Source organism: Molothrus aeneus, chromosome 9 (genome assembly GCF_037042795.1).
Source record: "Molothrus aeneus isolate 106 chromosome 9, BPBGC_Maene_1.0, whole genome shotgun sequence".
NCBI classification, from domain to species: domain Eukaryota; kingdom Metazoa; phylum Chordata; class Aves; order Passeriformes; family Icteridae; genus Molothrus; species Molothrus aeneus.
This window is the reverse complement of record NC_089654.1, coordinates 18,119,989-18,145,092: the sequence shown is the minus strand read 5'-3', so window position 1 is coordinate 18,145,092 and position 25,104 is coordinate 18,119,989. Positions and strand designations below refer to the sequence as shown.

The 25,104-nt window shown below is 39.8% G+C and overlaps 1 protein-coding gene across 2 annotated transcripts in view; it reads left to right on the top strand.

The window, feature by feature from the left end:
- Positions 1-25,104, top strand: part of DPYD (dihydropyrimidine dehydrogenase) — a 332,297-nt gene that overhangs the window by 274,204 nt on the left and 32,989 nt on the right. The window contains exons 20-21 of one of the 2 annotated variants that reach the window (XM_066555446.1): positions 14,162-14,341; positions 21,991-22,067. In XM_066555446.1, coding sequence (XP_066411543.1) covers positions 14,162-14,341; positions 21,991-22,041 — 231 coding nt within the window. In that variant the 3' untranslated portion in view covers positions 22,042-22,067. The remainder of the gene's footprint in view (positions 1-14,161; positions 14,342-21,990; positions 22,068-25,104) is intronic. The other variant, XM_066555445.1, reaches the window with a different exon arrangement.

Here is a 25,104-nt window from a genome sequence, read left to right as displayed (position 1 = left end):
GTAACTAAAAAAAAGAGGTAGAACAAAGGGGTACTTTCTAAAGTATACTTGCTTCATGGTAGAATCTTTCAGCATTATATTCTTATATGGAATACTTTGTTTACCTGGAATATTGGTCATTTTCATGTAAATAATATGGATTCCTTTCAAATAAATGTCTTTTCCTCACAAAGTATGGAGATCACACCTGTCCTCTGATGCAGACATGGATGTCTGTAAGCAATGGTTTAAAATCCACCCATGGAATGTTGCTTCTCAGTGGGACAGCCTGTGGCTTTGCCCTGAGCCCTTTTTCAGATCCACCTTCATCCTCCCTCGTCCCCCTCTTGTCCTGGCTGGGCTGCAGTGCCTGGCAGTGCTGTTCCTGTGGGTGCTGTGCTCTTGTCCTCACCGTGCTGTGTCCAGCCCATGTGCCCCTGCTGCCTCCAGGCCTTGCCCCGTGTTCCTCTCATCTCTCAGCCAGGGGAGAAGGTGGGCGTGTGCCCCAGAGCTGCCATGAGCTGGGTCTGCCCCTGCCCTTCCCTCCTGCCCAGCACCACTGTGCTGGGACCTCGGGAATCTGAGGAAGAACAAAACCATTCTGGAAATGGGACAGCCCATGACAGGAAAGCATTAGTGATGAGTTTTGCCTCTGTAGGATATACTCTCCCTCCAACTTGAAGCACAGTGGTTTTTGTGAAACTGCTTGTAGATTTTTAATATTTTCAACAAGCCTTCTTGTTGATACCACTTTGGAACAGAAGTCGCAAGGGATTCAGGACAATTTGATTATTATTTTTTCTTCAGCAGCATTTTTACTGAAGCATTTAGCTGAGAGATTTTTATAGCAGCAGGAGATGGCCCTTTGTGTGTGAATAAACAGGCTTTTCCATCACAAAATCATGGGACTTGATCTATGAGACAGTATTTTTATTGTATTTGTGCAAATGTGAAACCCTGTAAGGAACTCTGTAATTTTTTTTATGGCTACAGAACTGCTGAGTAGAGCTCTGGTTCTCCATTCACTTCATTACTCTCCTTTCTAGCTCATGTCAGTGTCTGTTGAAGCCAGAGAAGACTCTGATACTTTAGTTAAGTGAGGATTAGATCAGGCCAAAAAATTCTCAGCCTGGAATTACTATTCATGCCTTTTAATGCAGAGTGAAGAACTAAAAGACATTCAAATCATGGGAGTGCAGAGCAGGGGAGTGAGGGAGCTGGCCCTGTGTTTTGAAATTCCAGGTTAAGTTTCTACTGATAATTGGGAAAAAAATACTTTGTCTTGCAATGAATAGCCATGATTTTGAATGCAGACAAAGAGTCCTCTGCCTCAGCCCTGCATGAGGAGAATGAAGTCGGGTGGATTGCTGCAAGTCTCAGCCAGCCACAGGGTGCCATGGGTGTGGCAGAGCAAGGCTGTGCTTCTCCTGCCTGACTCCCAAAGAGCCCACCCTGCCTGTGCCCCCTGCCTGTTCTCATATAGCACATGGGGGAGCACGGGCTGCAGGCTTTGCTCTGTGCCAGGCAGAGTGCTCCAAGGGCTGCTGAGCCCAGCAACAGGCATGCTTGGGCACCAGCTGGGCACTGTGAGGTTTCTGACACAGGCTGTGGCTTTAGCGGTAGAAGAGCAAAAACTTTCTGTACTAAGCTGTCCATGACACTGAGAAGTTATGGTGCTAGACCTAATTCTTCTCTTGTGATTAAAATTGAGGGAAGAATAGGTTGCTGAATGCAGTGTCAGGCTACCAAAATGATATGAGACAAGATTCAAGGGATGGTACTTCAGGCCCACTAAGATTTTCAGAAGAAAAATGCCACTTAAGGCAAAACCACTTTTCAGATGTAAGTCCTTTGATTGAGATAAGTGTAGTCTCCTGTAGAAAGAGCAGTTTTTAGGCTGTATTTCCAAAGAAACTTGATAGGTATTTGTACATCCATTTGAGTATCTTCCATCACAATTGAGCTTTTGTGGCCATTTTCACTGAAACTTGCCAGAATGGAGAGTGTTTTACTCAACAAATTTTGAGAAACAGAAAAGGAAGGCAGAGGAGAGAGTAGCTGCATTCCTTCACTGTAAGCACAAGCACACTATGAGCTCACCTTTATTAGACCTCTGAGAGCCCGCATGGGACAGCGCTGTGTCAGCCACAGGAAAGGCTTTAATTGGCAGTCACACCTTATTAGACGTCAGAGAACCCAACCAGGAGACACAGAGCTGCTGGAAGCCAGATATCATTAGCTCCACTGCTCACAGAGCCACACACTGAGGAAAGTCTTCAATGGATACAGCACAGAATGGAGTGGCCCTTCTCTGCAGAGATGAAATTTGCAGTACATGCAGAAACAAAAGAGGGAACAAAGTGCTGTTTGAACATGTCGACATAAAATCCTAAGAAAAATGAATGTGAAAGAGAGAAAAGAGTTGGAACAGACATATCCAAGCATTCGCTTCTGAAAACATTTCATTATTTTCTGTTTTTTTCCTAGCCCAGTGCTAATTACAGAAACTCAACCTGTTCTCAACTGTCTGTCTTTGCTAATAAAACAAAAAGTAATTAGTGGACTGCCACACTTGCTCCTTTACAGACTATTGGGAGAGAAATTGCTAATTGATAGTGAGAATCTTCCGTGAGAATTTCTTTTAAAGAAAATCAGAATTTGTCAAACAAAAACAATCTATAAAGTTTTTTCCTTTTAGTAGTTAAAAACCCCATCAAATTAGAACAGATTTTCATTATTGATTCTGACATGTTGTTTTTGCCACTTTTTTATGAAAAGTTGCAGTATTCAAATCAGCACATTGTAAAGTTACAGAGTAAATTCAACACTAATAATGCCTTTTATTTTCTGTAGTTTTGCATTAGTTCTACATTTGGAGCTGCTTAGGGGAATTACCTATTAGTTTTCCTTTATTTCTGCTCATTTCACCATCTAGTAAATGAAGTCTGCATAGATAGGATTGTTATTTCATAAATTTGTAAGAATGAAATAAAGCTTATTCTGTAACAATTGCTATTTGTCATTCTTGTAATGAATTCTCATGCAAAGTAGTTTCAACTATCACTGTATGGCAGTAATTATTTACCAACAATTAGGTCTCAACTGAGCATCAGTTCAAATGCTGTCCTGTAGCAGTCATTCCCAGCCTCTGCAGGGGATTTGTTCTCCTGGGGACAGTGGGCCTGCTCCCCTTTCCTGCCCTGCCTGGGTGTCTACCCTGCTCCTCTGGGTCTGGCAACACAGGGACTTTCAGAATTGAGGGGATGGGAAGAATAATTGCTTTGGCAATATATTTTTCTCCATCTCTCCCAAGGATCCGCAGTATTGTTGGTCCTTTGAAAGCCCAGTAGTGCTGCACCTATTTTTGATGTGGATTCACACTGCTGATGTGGACTTGTGCTGCTGCTCTCTTGCATGAACAGGCACAGAGCTGTTCTCCATGTGGACAAAGCACACAGTGTCAATTGACACCGAGTGAGTGTTGTTTAAAGTTTACAAAGTAAATGCAACATGGAGCTGACTCGTCACAAGAGGCTTGGTTAATTGTTGATTAACCAAATTATGGGCAAGTTGTTTTACTCAACTCAGGTTGTTTTCAGACATGAAGCTAGCTCTGTTGTAGATTGAGTTCCCTTGAGTACGTGTGGAGGTGACTGGAAATTGAAACTGAAACTGTAGCCAGCTCCTAGCTGGATATTGAAAATAAATACAAGGCAAGATAAGCATAGTGGAAAATGCTGTTTCTTCATTCCTTTCTGCCATCTCCAATAATTACTTAGGAAAATTCCTGTGGGGTTGGGTTTTTAGGGTGTTTTTTTGTTGTTTTTTTTTATATTATATGTGTTGTAACTGCAGGGAACTTGTTTTCCAAAAAGGGAGAAGGTAAAAACATTCAGTATTGCAAAGCTCTGTCAACAGAGAAGTTCTTGGAAACGCTGTCAGTCATACAAAGAAAACACATGTTTAAGAAATTTTCCTTTTTATATCACAGCAGCTTTGTTGATCTTTCAGGCAGAGGCTGTACCTGGCAGTGAAAGGAAGAAAGGGGAAGCAAGCAGTGGAAGAGGCTTTGCTCAGGCATGGTCCTGGAGCCCACCCTGGCACAGGAATGCACTGCTGTGCAGCTCAGCTGGGGCTTGGTGCTGGGCTAGCTGCAGTTTGGTCACTGATCTTTTGCTTTTCTCAGTGGTAGAAAAATGGGTTTTCTGCTCAGGAAGGAGGGAGCAATAATTTTTTTCCTGTTTGAGCACAAGCCCCCTGACACAGCTTGATCTGACTGATGAGGGGTTCTTTTATCCATGCAATTAGAACAAAAGAAACAGAGAAAGCATTGTTTTTCTAAACTGTCATTTTGGAAGCTGTCAGTACATTTAAGAAAGGATTTAACTTCCTTCAATATCATCAGTTATGTTGCTGCTTTTCTTGCTTATATTTATTATTTGGATGGAGATAGGTAAAACAATCCCTGAGGAAAGTGGAAGTGGGTTTTTATCTCTGACACGAAGGATTTGCAGGGTCAGAACTATTTTGTTCACATGAATCTCACTCTTCAGTGGACACGGCAGCTGCTGCACAAATTCGTACAGGCAAGCTGATAGAGGATGAAAGTAATTTTAGCTGAAATATAATGTGAGAGTACTAGAGGGAAAGACTCACAAGGATGAGGGGTTAATCATTGCAGGACTGAATTGAGGTTCCAAGATAGAAAAATTGCTTTTCTGTTTGATTTTGAGAGGTCTGCAGCTTTCAAAATTCTGGTCACAAGAGGGTGTTCCAAAGTAGATAGTTCTCATTAGAATTTGTTGAAAATTTCTTTGAGGGAACTGTTGTTCATTGACAAATTTCGTTTAATCAGAATAGATCTCAAGTTCCTGCTGTGTCTGATTCAGAATGTCCTAGGTGAACACTGAAGGTCTACCCTGGATCTGTTAGGCATTAATGAGACCAGCTTTGGCCTGTGATGAGGAAATAGTTATTCTGTCACAGGGAAGTTTAAGCATGGAAAACTTTTCCAGTTTAGACTGATAATCAAAATTCTAAAAATGTGTGGAATTAACACATTTAAAGACAAAAATATTATTTGGGTGAATCAAATCTGTTTCAATCTTTTTGCAACATATTTTGGTTTTGACCTTTTCATTCCAATTAACTTGGATTGCAAAACAGACATTTTCAAGTTAAATGCAGCCATTAGATTCCATGTTGTCAAACAGCACATATTGGTAATTCTGAAACTCTTTTCCACATGATTTTCAGAACACCATTCTTTTCTGAAAAGCATGCTTTCCTAGAACTACACTCATCTCTGACACCTTTCTAAAAATGGGATAACAGACCAACTCAGTTCTAGAGATGATGGTGTTCCTGTTGGCTTGCTCTCAGAAAACAAAAACATAAAAACACTCAAACTGCTGTGTAATACTTGATTACTTTTATCATCAAACTACCAGATCTGAGTGACTTAATTGGCACCTGCTATAGAAACTTCTTTGGAGCTGAAGTTTATGGCTTGTGGAAATGGGTCAAACAAATCTACATCTACCTGACACAGCTGGTGATGTCCCAGCAGCTGCAGAGCCACTGGGAGAGCTCAAGGATTTCATTTTCCAGAACAGTACTTTTAAGACAGAGGCGAGACCTTTGGGTGTTAATAAATGAAATATGATGTGATATTCAGCATGTATTTAAAGATAGTTGTAGAACCTCTATGTGTGATTGGACTGTTTACACAGGGGAGTTAGTTCATCTGCTTCCAAAGCTATCATTCATTTTGTAGATCTGCAGTACAATGATACAATTTGCTATACATGGCTGATTATGAAGCTGTTTCCCTGACTCCTCAATGCTCAAGGCATGTGGAATCATATTTTTTTTCTTAGGAAAGATGATCATGATCAGCACTTTTATCAGTGTGTGTGCCCACCTACTGCATAAAGGTTCACTTTGTAGTTCCAAGAACTGACAGAATGCTTTAGTGAGATAAGGAAATATAACCATTCCTCTAGGGGTGGTTGACAGGGAAAAAACCCACAGTTACCTCAGGGAGCCTTCTGAAAATTCTTGATTTATTCTGCATTTCCCCTCTCAGAGACATGGGATATGAAATTGCATCGTTCAGGGTCCCTTGATAAGCACCAGTTTCCCACTCCCAAACACCCAGCTTAGCTATTTAGATCGAAGATACATTAATTGGCATTGGAGAACTTAAGGGGAGGGAGGAAAAATAGGTTTGAGTAGGCTAGGAATTAAGGCATTGGATAACATTCCTAAAGGATCCCTTACAGTGCTCTTATCTCCTGCCATGGCCTCATCATCTGATAAGTGCCTAATGGATTCTTAGCTTTTTTCTCCTCCTTCATCGTTGGCCACTCACGACTGCCCAGGGTTGCTGGAGTGCAGTACATGAACAAGATCTGTCTTGCAGCCCCCAAAATCAGGTACTTTGAGGTCTCTCTGCCAGGAAGAGTAGCCATCCCCTTGGTGCTGAGGAAGCTTCTCTGTAAGCTTGTGTCAGAAGGCTGCTGTGGCTTCAGCACAGAGCTGTGGGGCTCTTCCTGCTGCCCAGCTGCTACATCTGTATTTCCCTACCTGCCTCGATGCTCTCTAAGTGCCAGCTCAGCTCTGCTTGACACCACGTTAGCGTTTTGTGGACCTGTTGTAGAGAGGATCCAAGCTGTTACAGTGTTTATCCCATAAGCTTGTCTTGCACGGGCTGGAGACCTTTTCCTTTAAAGTAATTTTGAGCTCCATTATTTACTTACATTAGCCTGTACTTCGGATTAGAATGACGATTTATCTCAAGATTGTCTGATGAAATTTCTTGAAGTATAACAAAATATCTGAAATACTTCACTGACTTACTGAGACCCACATGGCATAGGACTATCCAGTCCTTTTTTTTTTTGTCAAAATAGATTTCGTAAGCCTTTTGTGAGTGGTTGAATGCTTTTCAGAGCCTGGAGTTATCAGTATCTTTGAATCTTTCTTCTATGTGTTATCCCTCAAAGTGTCACTAGTAAGCCCTCCGCTTATTAGGACTTTAAGTCTAGGACTCAGTAAAAAAGATTAGGTGGGCTTTTTTCCCCATAATTCAGACAATTCATGGATGTAATATTTCAGTCCTTCAAACTGCTTTCTGAAAGCTCTACTAGACTCTGAAACAAAAAGTAGTTCATTAACTCATGTATATTAGTTCAGCTGTAATGTTTTAAAAAGGCTATCAGCTATCATCCAATTCAGTTTTGCGTCGATCCAGTTTCTGAAGACTTGTTAAGTAACATCCCATCTGCTAACCTCTATCTCTAGAGTCATTTAGGCAGCTAATGTGAGTGAATCAAATCATTCCATCTGTACTATATCAATATTTTGGAAGCTTTCTCTTTTCACAAATTCATTCTTCAAAACAAAGAGTCTTGAGGTTTTTTCCCGAGATTGTACCACATTGTCTGATAAACCACTTCCACTAATGTTGTTAATCCTACAACCCTCTAGCAGAAGTAGTAATTAGATAGAAAGGATAATTTAGGCTACGCATTTAATGTTCTGGTAAGTTGGTTGTTCAACGAGACATGAGGAGGAGGATCCATAGTTATAGAGGCAGCCTTTCCACAGACATTGGTATCCTGAAGGTTGTACACACAGAAATGCCTCTCAGAGGAGACTGTGTTTGTCTGCATGCTCTCACACTACAGATCTTGCCACATTATTATGAGCACTGTGTCAGACAACCTGTGCAGTGTCTGCTGCTTTTTGCTTTGGAGATCTGGGCACAGATCTCCAAATTATTTTACAGGGGCTAGAAAATGCACATTTTAATTTCCATAGGCAAGAGCTATGCAGCATATAGATTGCATGGACCAGAAAGATCTCCCTTTATTCAAGTCAATTTTTGCTAGTTGCCTTTGAGAATAAATCCTAAATTGTGTCTATGCCTCACCCAGATTATCATAATGCTCTTGCCCTCTACAATGAAATTAGCCTTCTTAATGTTGGCAATTCACATAGATACAAAGGTGGGCAGAAATAAGGTCCTTCCTGAAACATCTTGCATTCATTCACAGCTTCAGATTTTTTTCACAAGAATCCTAATCAATAGAACCTAAACAAGAAAGCAGTAGTTCAATGATACATTAAATAACAGGCATTCATAAATGTTTCTCCAACAAGAAGGTGAATTTATGTGTTGAGTACTTATCAGGAAGAATTTTTAATAGGAAAAGAAAGCTTCTACAGAAAGATGATTATTGCTAAAATTGAAAATATAGTATAAAATAGTAAACATTTCATGAAAGGTTTGAGCATACCAGAAAAAATATTTCAAAGAGAGTCAACCAAATTAATGTCAAAGCACAATTTTTAATGCATTGTAAACCCTCTCACAGGTATCTCAGAGGAATAATAGTTGTTTATCCCTTTGCTCTGGTCAGAATATTAGAAATTGTGAAGTCAAACGCCAATTTCTTAATCAAAAGGCGTTTAGAGAGCTATTTTATTTACAGAACCTGTACAGTTTAGAACCAAAGCTGAAATTAGTCTCCATCTTCTGGTGAAGCAAGATGGCATTCTGCTAAATGCTAGAATTTTATCATTTGAAGGGGAAAAAAGGCAAAAAGAAAGCAGCCAGTGAGACCTACGAATATAAAAGCATTTGAGATCTCAGAAGGAGTTTAAATCAATGCACTGCCACAGTTACAGCACAGATGAAAGAGCCTGCTGTCTCAATTGCCAGGAAACTACTTAGAAACTCTCACTTTGATTTTTTTTTTTTGGTAGTCCGTTACATTACCACTAAATGGAGTATACGGAGACATCACTGCTTTGATGTTGTACAGCTACAACAAATGGAAACTAATATGGTAGAACAGTAAAGCTATGTGATTTGCATTTATATATACAAATATATACCCATCAATCTTCTTCTAGACCATGTATCACTGCCACCCATCTGCCTCCTTACTGATACTTCTGTTTTCATAGAAGTGACAATTATTTTACACCCATATCCTGAAGAGAGATACATATATTTCAGAGGGGTGTAAAAATTAAAAATTTCTCCAAGCTATTGACTCCCAGAACAAATTTCTCACTTGCAAAGCCTTCTAAGAATGCTTTGAAACAATTTCAAGTTGGAGCACAACAGGATTTTTGTTCACACAGGTCTTGTCACACCAAGAATATTTACTGTCTTCTTGCAAAACAGCACATTATTGAGCAGTCTAGATTCTCTGACCTGCTCCACTCTTTTGAGGCGATCTAGCAGTATATGAGATTATACACAATACCTCTTGTTGGGTGAAAGTAGTGTCGGGAAAAACTGACACAAGCATGTCTAGATCTGCATCTCCTCTGTGGCCTCTGCTGAAATCCCAGCTATTGATGGAATAGAAATAATGTAGGTAGGGACTAGAGCTCATTTTTGGCACTGTTTTCCTCATCATCACCTGTCCAGCTGGGATTTTGCCATATAATAATGAGTTTATGTAAAAACTGAAAGTTGCAGGGTAAAAGAGACTGCAAAGCCTGAGGAGGACTTCACTGGTTCCTCTTCTAGTGTTACAGGAAAATATTTCTCCTCTACAAGATCTCCCAAAGGGAAGGTGCACTGAGCTTTACTGGGTGATCTGTCTGGAAATGCCTCAGGCACTCTGTCCAAATTCTGCATGGATGGCACAGGTCCTCCATGCAGTCCCTCAGGATATGCTAAAGTTTGGAGAGGAACCACTTCCATTTTTGTAGAGAGTGAAACAGAAATAAAACTTAATGTCTGGGTATTTTATCCATTGCTTCTAGAAACAGCCATGAACAAAACTGAAAGGTCTTAGACAGAGCTCTCAATAAACAGTGCAGGGTATTTGCCCCACTAAACACTTCAGAAATTGGCATCTCTTTATTGTGTAAAGATTCTACTAACAGCAAAGGCGTTTACAATGTTTTGTGACTGATGTACAAGTAGTTGTCACCAGCAGTGAACTTTACTTCAAAATATATGAATTGAAAGTTTCAGATTCATGTGAATGTTCAATAAAAATCTTGTAACCCATAAAAATTATTTTACACAATAATAATAATAATCTCCTTACAATTTACTCCAGTTCCTCAAGTAAGACTTGTAATGTGTCTAGATCCTATGACAAAGTAAATTCACTTTTTGTATTTATTTAATAATAGAGCAGACCAGGTATTTCTTATGAAAAACATCAGCAGGGACCTCTGTGTGCCTCTCCCATCATTGCATTTTGCAGAATAGTTTTACTTAGAGCCTTAACCTGTGATTCATTTCACATCCCCATTCCCCAATGAGATAATTTGGCTGTTTACCAGCAGCAAAGCAGGTATTGTGTCTTTTAGTATCTCAGACATGTCTGTATAGATTAGAATTGTAACTTACAGTTGCTTACAGCAACTTATGCTGAGCAGTTTTAGATTTCAGAATACTGAGAGCATAATGTCATTGACCATACATTGCACGTTGGCCTAGGTGCCTCTTTTGTGATATAAGGGGCAATCATTGGAGTCTGCATCTGGGAGAACAGGAAGGAGATCCCATGTTAAAAATTAAATTGTATAGTTCTACTACTGGGACAGAGCCAGGCAATGCAGTAAAACCAAGCTTGTGCAAACTTATTTCCTTCTGTATTAGTGCAATATGAATACTATGTTACCTTCCTAAACAGGAAAGATGTAGCACCTTTCTCTTCTAGTCCAGCTTCTAGAGACCAACACAAGCAAGACAGCAGGACAGCACTTGTCAGCAGCAGAGCTGACAGCTTTGTTGTGACCTGGGCTTTACTCTGTGCCATAGGATGTTCCACAGGGCCAGTCTCTCATCTTCCACAGAAGATACTTTCTACCTAAATGTTTCAGGTGAAAAGCTGGGTCAGTGAACAGCTGAATATTAATTTACTCATTAAACAGATCCACTTGGAATATTTAGGATTAAGGGACATTAAGCAGGTGCCATCCCAGCCCTGCTGCTCGCCAGAGCCGGGGCTGCTGCACCACGCAAGCGGCGCATCCTGCGCGCTCTGTTCCGTGCACTCCTCCACGAGCGGCTTCTCTCGGCCACGGGAGGCAGACCAATGTCTCTGTGCCCTGGCACAACACAGCAGGGCTGTGCTCTCACTTGGAAAGTCTTACTGCTCTTCAGGTTTTTGCTTCAGGGTCTAAAGGGAAGCGCTGTGCTTGGTGGATACCAGCCTGATGCTGAGGAGAGGGGCAGGGCTGGCTGCAGTTCCTGCCGCTGCTCCATCGGTGTGCGAGGCAGGGACAGCAGCCCTTACACAGCACTTCTCACCTTTATCTCCTCCTCAGGTGGTTTGATAAGACATTAAATGACAGGTGGTAGCCACCATTTTGGGTACAGCAAGATCTGGACTGCAGCAGAGGGGGCTCGGCAGCACTGAGCTGTGCAAGGGAGGGCAGTGCCTGCTCCCAGTGAAGCAGCTGGAGCAGAGCAGGGCGTTAATGAGGTGTGGAGGGGCCGGTTCAGTTCTTCTGTGATTTTTCCGGATGCCTGAGTTTGAGTCTCACCTGGTCTATTGCCACTTCTCTTGTGCTGAAAAGAGGACACAGTGTCATTTAAACTGGTGATTCAGAGGCAGCCAGGTATGATGCTAAAAACCTCTCTCCGTGGTGTAGGAATTGTCATGGCTGATGGGTCATGGCGACCTTTTATCCTGACTTTGTTCACCACCTTTTAAAATGCAGCAAAGGTTTCTACATTGACTGATGGAAGATACTGTAAACCTAAAATACAAATCTCACCATCTGATTTGTGCAACATAAGCTCAGAATTTTGGAATTTGCCAAATACATGGCAAAATTATTGCAGTTGGTTTTGTATGGGTTAATCTTTGAAGCTCTCTTGTTCTAGGAAAGGCCCATAAACATAAGCACTTGCTTTTATCCCAGTGAAATTAGTGGAAGGCATGTCTTTTGCTAATTATCCACACCATTGGGCACCACAATCATAAGGTTTCTACAGAAGAGGAGGATTTTTTGAGACCACTTCTTTGTTCTAAGCCTTTCCATGTCATATAGCATTTTTTTCTTTAGTGCCGACATTTACATTTTTCTTAAAAGTTGCATTTTGCCTTGAATTCTGGAACTTTCTTGGCTTTCCAGAGAAGTGCATATAGTGCATTGCATATAGAATCACAGAGAAGACAAATAGTTAGCTCTTAGTGTGTTATTATCTTCCACACATTTTTATATTATTGCAGTTCATAACACTGCACCACAAGCTGGAAAACAGTAAAAGCCTCTTTATTTATAAGATTATTACAGGTATCCTCGGGTGTATCTCATGTGTATACATCCTGTCAAAATATTTCAGGATTTTGACAAAAGTGTCTGAACTTGTTTCAAGTGACATGACATGGCTTTTAACTGCTTTTTTTTTACAGTTTTAGTATTTTTAAGAGTAGATAATAAAAGTGTTACCCATGCACTAAAAAAACCCAGAGAATTCCTTGCTGTACAGAAAACATCAGTGGAGTTTTGCAGTTAAATAACCTGCACGGGAAGTAATTATGATGGTCTCTATAATTGCCATTAAAAAAAAAATACAGTCTTGAATCCTGTGGAAGGTATAACAGGCCTAATTAATGCCCACACTGTTTCTCCAGAGAAACAGATTTTTTTTGTAATGTAAATGCACTGCATAGAAAATGTTATTGTGCTTATTTTATAGCTTTTTTTTTCTCTTGTTCAGCAGTAGTATGAGGTATCCCAATATGATGTGTACCTGTCTTCAGGACTGCAAGATGTCTTGTCATTTCTGAAATGGGGAAAACAATAGTGTATTTCCAATGCTTTTTAAATGTTGATGTCAATTATGATCTGAAGTGTGTTTCCACATTGAAGAAGTGTGGATGTGTTTGTGCGTGTCTGTGTGCACCAATTCATGTTCTAAAGTAGGTGGCTATTTCATTGTTGTGTTCACTGTGTGTGCATGGAGTCAAGGTATTATCAGGAGCATTCCTTTCAGCTTTTACAATAAAAGCTGAATCAGAGGCTGAAAACACTGACACATGTGGAATTTCAGAGCATTTCCAGGGACTGATAATTAATGGCACTCAATCAACCCTGCACCTTGTCACTGATGGCTGATTAGAGTTTAGCTAATGAGAAGTATTCAGACAACAGTCAGGGATTTTTTTTATTCAGTTGTTAGTGTGGTTGGGGATCTCTGTGGGTTTAAACCTGAGCTGATAACCCCAACATGCTCCGGAAGAACCCATGTAAATGGTCAGACTGTTTTCTGCTGTCTGTAGTTTTGTGTGTACATGTTAAGCAGGTCAGGGATCACTACTTTATATGTTTATAAAGCTACATTGCTATTTATGTTTCTAAAGTATCTAAAATAAAGTGGCCTCCCAGTTGCACTGAGTGGCAGAAGGGGATTGTTCTGTTCTGGGCCTGGCAATGCTCACCCCATACTAACAGGTCAGTTTAATGAGGGCCGTTTGCTGAGACACTTCCATTGGATCCAAATTCATCTCAGGGCTATCCAGTGGAATGGCAAGAAACAATGGGCACAAACTGAAACACAGGAAATTCCATTTAAATATAAGAAAAAAGCTGCAAGGGAGATTGAACGTTGAACCAGGTTCCCCAGAGAGGTGTAGTTGGAGATATTCAAATCCTAACTGGATACAGTGTTGGGTAACCTCCTCTAGTTGGCCCTCTCTGAGCTGGAGGTTGAATAACAGGATCTCAAGAGATGCTTTCCAGTCTCAGCAAGTGTGTGGCTCTGTGATTTGCCAGGCTCGCACCTAGCTGGTTATGCCTGTGCAGGCTGGGGGGTACCACTGAGTGTCTGCAGGCAAAGCTCTGAGCACAGGTGGTGGTTTGTCAGTGTGCTGGCATGCTCAGCAGCAGCTCCCCAGCAGGCACATCTGGGGCTGGGCTTGTAGGTTTATCTCTGAACAGCCCTCAGGTCTTGTCCAAGGGCTGCTGCTGGGGAATCTGGGCATAACTGGTATTATTGAGCCCTTTCTTTCCTGAACTGCAGTGGTGACATCATGACATAGGATTAATCAGACAATAATCTTGAATCCTTGTAGTTCTTGCCCAGTGGGTTGCAGGAAGGGTCACCTGATAATCAGTAAATCCAAAAGGCTTGCTAATTCCATATGCTTCTCTGTCAGGATGGAGCTGATAACTGACTTGCATTTCGTAGGTGTGCAGTGCGATCCAAAATCAAGATTTCACTGTCATTGATGACTACTGCACCGGACTGCAAGCTCTTCTTTACCTGAAAAGCATTGAGGAACTTGAAGACTGGGATGGACAGAGTCCTGCAACCATGCGCCATCAGAAAGGAAAACCAGTACCTAGAATTGCTGATCTGATGGGAAAGGTATGTTGTTTTATTGCCATTCCTGTATAGTAACACTATGTCTTTGTTTTGAATGTAATTCCATAATCATTGTATGCAGTTTCTGCTACTTACCTTGATTAATCACTGCTGCTGTCACAATTAGTCACCAAGTCATTTTCCTTCTGAATATTAACAAATATGTAGGCATATTAGTTTGTCTTAAGAAGACAAACTTGAAATGACTTGATACAGGCTAACGTTTTTACTATAAATATGATCTCTTCACGTGATTCATAACATCATGTCTTTAAAAAAATATAGGATGTAAAATTAAAAATGCATTAGAAAAAGTTCGGGAACTGTTTGTTTTAATGAAACTCAACTCACTTCAGATTGATCCTAATATTGTGCCGGAAGCTCCTGGGTGTTTTAGCCAGGGTGCATCGTTCAGGAGACATGCAAAAGCCCTCTTGCTCTGGCTCTGAGCAGCTGAGACAGGAGCAGCTGTTAGCTGCAACATGAGATCAGGTAGGAGTGGTCCTTCAGTCACCATACCTGAGCATCTCATGGTCTTTCATCTGTGCTGATTCCCAAACCCTCTGCAAGACAGGGAAGTTCTAAGTGAGGATTGGTGACACCAGACAATTTAATAAATTCTGAAAGATCATTCACACCTAGAAAGTCTGTGTTGAAATGGGAATGTAAATGACGGTCGGCATGAAATCCTAACCTCTGGACTGTCTTTCCTCTCTGCTCTAGTAGTTCCCTGATACAAAAGCATTTTTTGAGATTTTTGACAGATGCAATGGGTTGCAGCTGCCCCAGCCCTGCTCACCCCTCCACCAGGGCACCTGCTGATCCATACTGAGAGGCAGGGAGGTGTAACTGGCTTCCTGCTGATGCCCGGCTGCCTCCTGCTCTAAGCAAAATACCTGCACAGCAGGGAGGCCAAGCTTTTGTTTCTGGTTACTAGAGGGGATCACTTTGAAGACTGATTTCAGTTATACATCATGCCTATTGATTATCCTTCCAAAAATCTGATGTACGACTGTTGAAAATGTTGTAAAAAGTAAAGAATTACAAAAGAATAGGATTTGGAGTGTCAAACGCCTCCAAATCTCTGCTTATCATTGCTGATGACTGGAATTGGATTTAGCAGGAGATTAGAGACTCCTATATTGTTGTTGTTCTCTGTGGAGCTCTGAAAATTATAACATTACCTTCAAGGAGGAAAGACAATCCTGTTCCTAAAGCTCTGGATAATACACTGCTTAAAAATAAACCAAGATATAAGCAGTTTCATTTTCATCTACTTATGTTAAGCAGTTAAACCAGGCTCTAAGGGTTATAGCTAAACTTCTTTCCTTTAACACCTGTGGAAACCTACACAGAATTTCCAAATCATGTTACAGATTTGTTGTAATTCTTCTTTCAAGCTGCACTCAGTGTTCTGTCTTTGTTTTACCTTTGTATTTTACTAAAGAGACAACCATTGTCAAAGATGTTTCTCCTGTCCTTTTGAATGAGGAAAAAAAAATTGTAATTTTTAGTCTTTTTTTGCCTGTCACTACATTGATAATTAACTTTAGAAAAGGTTGCATGAAAATATGCTTTAAGGAAGCATTTAATAATTCAAAGGAATCTTAACTTGAAACAGGTCACATGAAAAAGAATAAAAACAAAGCCCTATGTAGTCTTGTGTGGCTGGCTCTGTTAGACATTTAAAAGAATACAGAATATAATTTATTGTGTATTTGTATTAGCACTTAACTATAGCATTGTAACATTCCTACTAAATAATAGCATTTAAAGTTAAGCAGGCTGCATTGTTGATAAGCTATTGATACATTTTAGGCATAAGCTCAGGATGGCTGTTTGTCCAGGAATGAACATTCAAGGGAAAAGGAAAAAAAATAATATAACTCTGGTAACTGGAAATACCGTGATAAATGATCCTACTAGGGGCAATCAAATACAAAGACTTGATATCATTAATATTTATAATATCCTAATTAGCAAGACTGTGCCTAAGCAGTGTTATTAGTGTAACTAATTATGTTATCATAAAACTAAGTTTGCAGTATTGTAGGAATCAGTATTCTTACTTTCATAAATTATTATCAATATTGGATTTCATGTACTTGTGCCTAGTAAATTTAGTTAAGTACTGTAGTTTCATCTCAATTCAAACACAAATATCTAACTTGCTTGGCAGCAAGTCATTAACACGTTTGTGAGTCTCTTTCTAAAATGAATTCACTAAAAAGCATGTCCTTACTCTCTGTTTTGGAACAGAGAAAAGAACCTATTGATATTTTCTCATTGATAAAATAATGTGTGGGAATGTATATGTTATAGATGAAGTAAAATGTGACAATCAAAATCCTGCCTTATAAACATAAGGATCTGCCCCAGCGTGTGTTGGTATATACCATGAGAGGAAATGCAGTTTCTTCAGTAGGACCTCTTAAGAAGCTAAGCAGCAAATACAGATGAACACTTGCATTCAAAAACAACAACAACAAAAAAGTTAATCTGCTGATTTTGATATGTTGTGGTTTTGATGCAGTAGATTTTAAAATATACAGGAATCATCCTCCTTTTCATGACAAGATCACTGTTATTTTCAAATATAATCACAGGCATAGGAAGGTCAGACATTTGACATTTTAGTAATAAGGAAGTGAGGGAGAATTATTTTCACCAGCATCAAGAACCATTTGCTTTCTGATTGTATACAAATTCATTGAGCCTCTATCAGTTTAAATAAATTACAGATTTAGGAGCCATTCTGTTCCCAGAAAAGTATGTTCATAATGGTATCTGTTTAGATTCACAGTGCAATATTGAATGTTAATGTCTGTATTTTTATGTAATGGTGGACTATTCTTTTTATAATTCATCGTCCATCCTGGTTTCAGCATCAAACAGATCCTGACTGCAGAGTGTTGCCAAAAGAGAGTGACACAGTGGAGTTTTGTCATGAAATATTGTAGTATTTGATGACCAGAGTAAACTAAAAGATAAATAAAATAAAAGATAAATACGTTCTTCTAAATGGTACTCCTAACCTCAAACTGAAGTTGTCTTGCCATGCAGTCACCACATAAATGACAAACTGAACAGTTATCACTGTCAGGTGTTATATTTATCACAATAATTTCCTTCCTAAACAGAGAGACTATTGAAAGTACTGTGCTAGATAGTGTAATATAACAAGCAATTAAATAGCAAACATAAAATGCTTTGGCTGAAAAAGAGATTCATGTTGATTAGTATCTGTTCATCCTTCTGCATTAATGAAGCTAATACTTCTGATAATTTATAGCCCTTGAAATATCAGAAGCACCACAGCACTGGAAAATATTTTGGAAACTTGAGTGCTCTTTTTCTGTTTTTTATTGTTGCAGAATCTATTTATTTTTGTATGTAGATCCTAAATTTATCATCTTTGAGCCAGCAGTATTTATTTTCTGATAGTCTTTTCAGTAGCTTTTTCCCTTTTGCTAACACAGCAATTGCTGCTGGAGCCATGGTCTAGGATGTGACCTGTGGTACTACACTGCCTATAACAGGAGTGAGATTCCCACTTAGGAATGCCAGCCTCATTGGTTTCCAGTCACTGGGTGACACAGGTTTCCATAGCTCCACCAATTTTACTCATTCTTTCCTGTGGTAACCTATCTGTAACCATTCTTTCCTGGTAACCTATCTGTAACAGCTATGAAGAGAGTCCTAGCACAGATGCTGTGTCAGACTCACAAAGGTGGCCAAAGCCAGAGTTCTGGGCTTCCTTCCTCATTGCTTTTCAGATGGTTTATTGAGTTGGGTTTGGGTTGGTTTTTTTGGTTTTTTCCTGTGGGAGGACCTGACACTTGAAACCTTGGCACAGGTGACTGTCATTAATATCAACTCTTAGTGGCCTTTGCATGGAATAAAATATGTCAGCCTGTCTCAGGTTTAATCTCTGTGTGCAAATCTTGATGCTGAGATGAGAGAAGGGCAAAGTAAGGATGACACCAGAGTGCTTCTCACTGACTCCTTCAAGGAAGAACTTGTGTAAAAGCACACTTACCTCAGAATGAATTTAGGACTGAGATAAAGTGCCTGATGCAGTCAGGAAGACAGTTAAGATGTAGTGCACACTCTTACAACCCAAAGTTATTAGGGTGACTGCATAAACCAGAGGGAGGGCACAGCTGGTCTCCTTACAATACAAAATTAATAGAATTATATTTTAAAATAATGTTCACGAGTTTCTCAGGAACATAAATGACCAGGAGCAATAAAGATAACTCTGTTCTCACTAGATATCTGAACATGGTGTAGTATTCCCCAGAGGTGCAATTTGATCCCCTGTGTGTCTCACTGTCTCACCTTGTCTGTTTGTTACAGGACTCTTTTATTAGTTGCTCACTGATCTTAATCCAGAGAGCTGAGGTGATTGTGTCCCAGAAATGCACTGTGTCAGCTGGTGATCACAGAAGTGGTACAGTGTGTCTCTGTAAAAACTTCCACTAATGTCAGCTGTAAAAATCATACTTAATGCAGTGGCTGCTATACATGCCAGGTAGCTAAACAAAAATCTTGCCATGCATTCAGCTGGTAGGTGTGGGTTTATAGCAAAAGAATATATATGGATGTTTCATACTTTGCTTTCAGCACCAGGAGTTACGAACAAGTGATATTTGTTTAATCATGTCTAAATGATAAAAAAATTAAAAATAACAAAAACTAATAATTTAAGCATCTTTATTCCAGAAATCTACAATACCCCAAAGGAACTCAGTGGGTAGTTCTCAACTGTTTAGGTTATGCTATACTAAAAATGTTTAAATTGTATCTGTTAAAAAGACATTATAGACATTTATGGCTTTATTCATCAGGCAGATGAAAGAGAATGATGCTGTATATGCACAGTGTATGACTTCAATGACATTTCATCACCTTAAATTTAGCAACCTTCTGATTTTCTTCTCTGAATGGACTTCCCATTGGAACAGACTTCCCGTTTGGACTAAAATGTTCATTTCCTAAAAGTTATCTGTGGGTACTAAAATCTGAGTCTTCCAAACAGTATAAACCTGCTAAATTCTAACTGTACTGCAGTCAAATCTAAGTAGTCTTTTGTATGGCAGAGAAAAAACCTTGGGAACTCAGCCATGCAAGAACCACTGCTGCATCATAGAGTTTTGTCTGCCTTCAGATTCTTCAAGACCTCTGACTACCATCACTGAGCAGAGGTTTTCACCCTTCATTTTTGGAAGTGCTCCTTGTTCTTTAGGAAAATTAATTTGTTGGCAGTCGTTCCTCTCACATGTTCTCCCTCCTCTCTTCTCCAAGTGCAATTACCTCTGTGCAATAATTTTTCTTTCCTTCTTAAATGTGTTATCACAGAGGCATTACTGTAATTCCTGACTGGCTCACTTATGGCCAGCCACGAGTCCATCACTGGCTGGCCTTGGCTCTATCAGACACGGGGAACCTTCTAACAGCTTCTCACAAAAGCCTTTCCAGTAGCTCCCCCTGCTACCAACCTGGCCTCACAAACCCAAGAGAGCTGTTTGATCCTCTTTCCCATTAGCTAAAACTTGGACCCTAAATATGGCTTTCAGCCAGACAAAGCCTTTTAAGTATAAGCCAGTATTGATCAAGAAACCTCTTACTTCAGGACATTATGGGAACTCGCATCAGCACACTCAGGGACTCTTGCTGCAAATGCTTGTTGGGTTGCCCAAAAATAACGCTCTGCCAAAATATGTCTGCACCATTATCTGCAGGAAGATGAGGAAATAAGTCCTTTCCTTCTGCTCCCCACTTAGCCTTTCAGCTCCTCATCTGATGATGAAAGGCCTCCACAGGCATTGCTTCAGGTGAGAGTCTGGTGGTTCTCTGCGGGGAGAGCCAGCAGAGCAGACTCTGCACCCCACTACACAAGTCATATTTTACCAGCTTTGCTGCCATTGGTGAACCTCCCAGCCATTCAAGCTGAGCTCAATTATGAGTCTGACAAATTTGTAGAAAAGAAAGGACCACTTCAAAATCTTTTTTTTTCCTAATTGTTCTATTATGGAAGTTTATGTTGTGATTACCTACAGTGCTGTTTCTCACAGAGAGAGCAGGTTACGTAAAATGTATCTTCCCTAACGGTGAAGCGATTTGCAGTAGAAATGTATGAAACAAAAGGAGCTAGGATTATTAAAGTGTATTTTAAATACTTTAATCTCTGGGGGGTTTATATGTACTGTATGCTAAATTTGCTTTGAGCATGGAGTTTAAAGTTTCAGATGCACAGGCAGTAAATGTGGCTATTAAGAAAACCGTGTATTTCACACTAACTCCTTGGCTGTAGCAGTTTTAGTGCATTCACTGCTGGCAGTGGACATCAAGCCAGGAAAATCCAACTCCTGATGCAAAAGGATTAAAAAAAAATCCAGGCACTGCCAAAAATACATAATTCTTTTTTTGTACTCTGCAGTTTGTTTTACTTAGGGAAACGGCCTGGTCATACCCTGCAGCATGCATTCATTACAGTGATCTTTGACTGGCAGATGCAGAGTAATAAGATGCATATTTTAGTGCTTATTATAATACCCTGTCCAAAAACAACTTGACAAATTTGTGATTTCGACAGTATCTCATTTTGCTGGCTGCAGTGCTCTGTGATTGCCTGGTCCACGTGGCTTCCAGATTATGCATACCACCAATACTGCTCATTAAAATGGCCACAGTTCACCAGTTTCGGTAGCTTGGAACGAACTTGGAATGAATTATTATACAACAAAGAGGCTGCTGTCATGCAGAACAAAAGACAAGCAAAAGAGAGCTTCGGCTTAATGAGGCTAAGTGAGTGTCTCCCCTGCATCACCAGCTACTTGATGGCCTTTGAGCATGGATTTTTTTTCTCCACAGGCCAAAACCTTTGGTCTATTATTTTGTGTTTATGCACCTTGAGGCTAATATACATTTTAATATGCGGCACATGGAGAAAAAAATCAGCCATTAGATTAGAACATGTGCACTCCCTGTTAAGTTAATGACAGCCGAACATAGAGATAAATTTAGGTTTTCATATTTAATTATAGCACAGTGCAGTACGTTTAGCAAGGATAAATTGCACTATTATTATGCTTCATTTTTTTTGACATCTTTTCATATTAACCATGCACACTTACCCCCACTTCCTCCCCAGTGTCACACATAATGTCTCTGTGCATCATCCTTCTCTAACACCATTAATTTTTTATTCTGTACAGTTGTATATATATATTGTTGTATTTGTTACTTAGGGTTAGTTTGCAGGCTGGATAAAACCATTCAAAACAGCCATTGTGTTAGGTGATCTACATAGGCACTAGAGACAGAAAAGACATAAAAAGAACTGGCTTGTGTGGCCAGAAATGGTTCCTCATTCTGCTCCCAGAGCAGGGTTCCCAGCCCTTCTTCCCTGGATGCTTTCAGAGTGGTGTACACTGTCTGACTGCAGAGGAGTAGCCCCTTTCTCAAGGAACTGAATAGGAAAAACCAGAGAAATAGTGTATTGAAGAGGTTAAATAAGTTCTAAAGCGGATTTTAGTTGGATAATATTAATATGGGTGATGGCAATGTTAATATAAAAGGTCTAATGTTTTAGGTAGTATGTGGTATTTGTTGGGGTTTTGTACATGTGCTGTCTCTGTTTGTCAAAGGTGTTGCTCCAAGAATGGCATCAGGAATTAGGCCAGACATCAACCTTATAGAAGACAACATGAAATTAAACATGGAGGCAAGTTGGCATGCAATTTAGTCTTTGAGTGTTCTTATAAAGTTTAATGTGAATATTTGATAGTTTCTGTGCTGCTGTGGATTTGATGGTGATGCTGGACTGTTTTTATTACCTGAGAATGCTTTTAAGATTTGCTTTCAGCTCTGGTCTGAGCTATTCATGTAGCTGTAGTTTGTGAAATATATGTTTGCATGCTTCACAAAATTAAGGAAATACTGCTATTTTCCAAAGTGGATTAGAGCAGGTAATAACTCACAGGAAGAAGATTTTCTTCCTCCTGCTGTGTGTATAAGCAGGCAGGAGATATTATGCTACAGGCTTATTCCTAGATTATTCCTTATTGGATAGTTGTTTCGTGACAAAAGACACTGTGGCTTGATGACCAGAGGGTCATGACAGGAATAATAATCACCATATGAAAGAGTGTCTGGATCTGGGTGATAAAGCATTCCTCATCACAATCAGTCAGCACTTGCTGGTGCAAGAATTTTCCTCAATGGCAGAGATCAGCTTTTTCATATTAATTGAGAGCCAATTGGTCTCTTTTCCTCTCCCTCTCCTCCCTCTTTCTCCAACCTTCAGTTCTGTACCAGCTTTTCCTACTGAAGAGTATTTTCTTTGTCAGGTAAAGACAGATTTTGGGGATGTTTAGGATGCTGCAGTATTTGTGGGATTGGTATTGGTTGCAGAGCCTTACTCTTTGTGTCCCCACTGAGTAAAGCCCAGGTCAGTAATGATTGATAGCTAATTGTCTGCAGTTCAAGCACTAGAAAATGGGTTGGCAATTAATTTATGTGTGCAAGATTCTTCTCCCTGATTTCGTAAGTGCAGATTTCAATGCAAATTGCATTCATGAAAGCAAGGTTGTGGCTTTCAAAATGTAAGCTATAATTACTAGTCTGAGAACCTGATGATACAAAAGTCTTCCTCTAGAATCTACCCCTAGTGAGAGAAGACAGTTATTAACAACATTGTGTATTTCTAAGAAGCACTTCTAACCATCTTTAGTTCATTAAGCCCTGGTAAAATCTTGGTATTACATGGGGTACAGTCTCACGGAGTTGCTGTATCCTACAGACATCCAGATGGCTTAGAAATATCTGTGCAATCAGAAAGGCCCCTTCTGTATCTATAGGCAGCTATTATTAGTAAAACCTGCTTTTATTTATGTGTCCCCATGTTGTTTATGGTACTAGTCACAGCCACACATATTGATGTGCAAGAAAAGACTTGGACTTTTACGTTCTGAGAGATTCATTTTCCCTTTAATATTCTCATCTAAGAAAGCTGTTTATTTGGATAGCAAGGTACTCTGTGGCCCACAATGTCCATGCAAGAAAAGTGCAAAATTAAGTAGGTGGTATTGGTCATAGACAGCAGACTTAGAATTAATTTTCAGCCTGTTTTCCAAGAACTCTTTTATTTTTATGCTAGTTTTGAGAGGAAGTTAGCAAGAACATCTTTTAATTTTCTTAGGAACAGATTTGGCCCATAAGAATAGCCTCAAGTGTAGTGGCATGCACATACATATGAGAAGTATAGAGGAGTTATTTATGGGGAGAGGCTAAAGAAGCTAAAAGTCCTAAAGTGTCCTGTAAACATAAGAGGTGGAGAACTCAGTGATGTATAAACATTTGACGTTTTCAATCAGTGAAGAAAGGGGGATTTTCTGATGTAGAGTGAAAACTCAACTGAGACTGATGAGTTAAATTAGGAAGGGTGGGAAAAAGTGTTCAGGAAAAGTAGGAGAAAAATTATCCTGATTGGAAGAAAAGTGTTTTTGTAGAAATGATGGTGGTTTCCTGCTGTGCTGCTGACATTAAAGGTGGAGAGAACTTGTAAAGCTTCAATGCAGAGAGTCTAATGGAAATACTGCTGGGAGAAGTTCTGGGTTGCCAGGACTATGTGCTGGACTTGCAGACTTCTCCTGTCTGCACAAGCTTGACCCTGACCCTTTCCAACATTACAGCTGTACAATAGGGGCTACCTATGGAAGCAACTGGATCCTTATAAAGTGTTCAGACAGTGACTTACTGTGAGTCACTGGAGCTGTAAGTATCTAACAGTATGCAATTGAAATGTCTTTTTATTTAAAGAATAAGATCAGACTTAAGGAACATGATTGTGACCTTTCCCATTTACTTTATTTTTATTGCTATGGAAAGCCCTTGAAGGTTTTTCTGTCGTCTTGTGCAGTTTTGATTCAACCACATGGGTGTCTTAGTCAATGGGTGTCAACAGTCAAAGTGTACTTCCTGAGTTTTTTATGGACAAATGGACTAAAAATGTCTTTCTGTTCCATTGTCCACGCGTCACATGTTGGCACAGGACAACTGTCCCCAGTACCTGAATGGGGCTGGTGGCACACCATTTCTACATGGAGAAGTTGAGAAAAAAGATTTCTGCACTCAGCTGACCTATTCATGCTGAACAAAACTCATTAAGGCCCAAGAACTGTGTTTGGGTTGTTCCAGGGAAAAATTACAGCCAGCCTGTAATCTGTTACTCCACACTGGGGCTCTGTAATAGTTTGAAGTGGCCTGGCAAGAATTTTATTGATTTCTTGGGATCTCATTCAGGCTGATTGAACTTGTGTGCTGTGATGGTGGATGTTTAAGAGCACCTTCCCTAGCTATTATTAAGAAGGTGGGTCTAATCCTCAGACAGGTAAGACCTTGTTTGCCCTTCATTCAACTCAGCAGACAAGTTTTAATGAAATAGCTCCTTTTATATTTTATGCCATGGCTGTGTTTTTGATTTCCACACTTGGAACTATCCAGTGTAAGTAAGTCAGTATATAACCCATATATTGGTCAGGATATGTCACATTATGTATCTGTTCTTTCTTTAATCATTTTGTGTCTTTCTGGTTTGACTGTTTGGAATAATTAATACATTCCTTTCTATTACTATGTTGTATTTTTCCAGTTGATGATTTATTTATATAAAAGCCATAAAATACCTTGTTTTATACATTATGTCTGGATTCATGAGAAATGCAGACACATATCACTGAAATACAGGGGTTTTTTTTAGA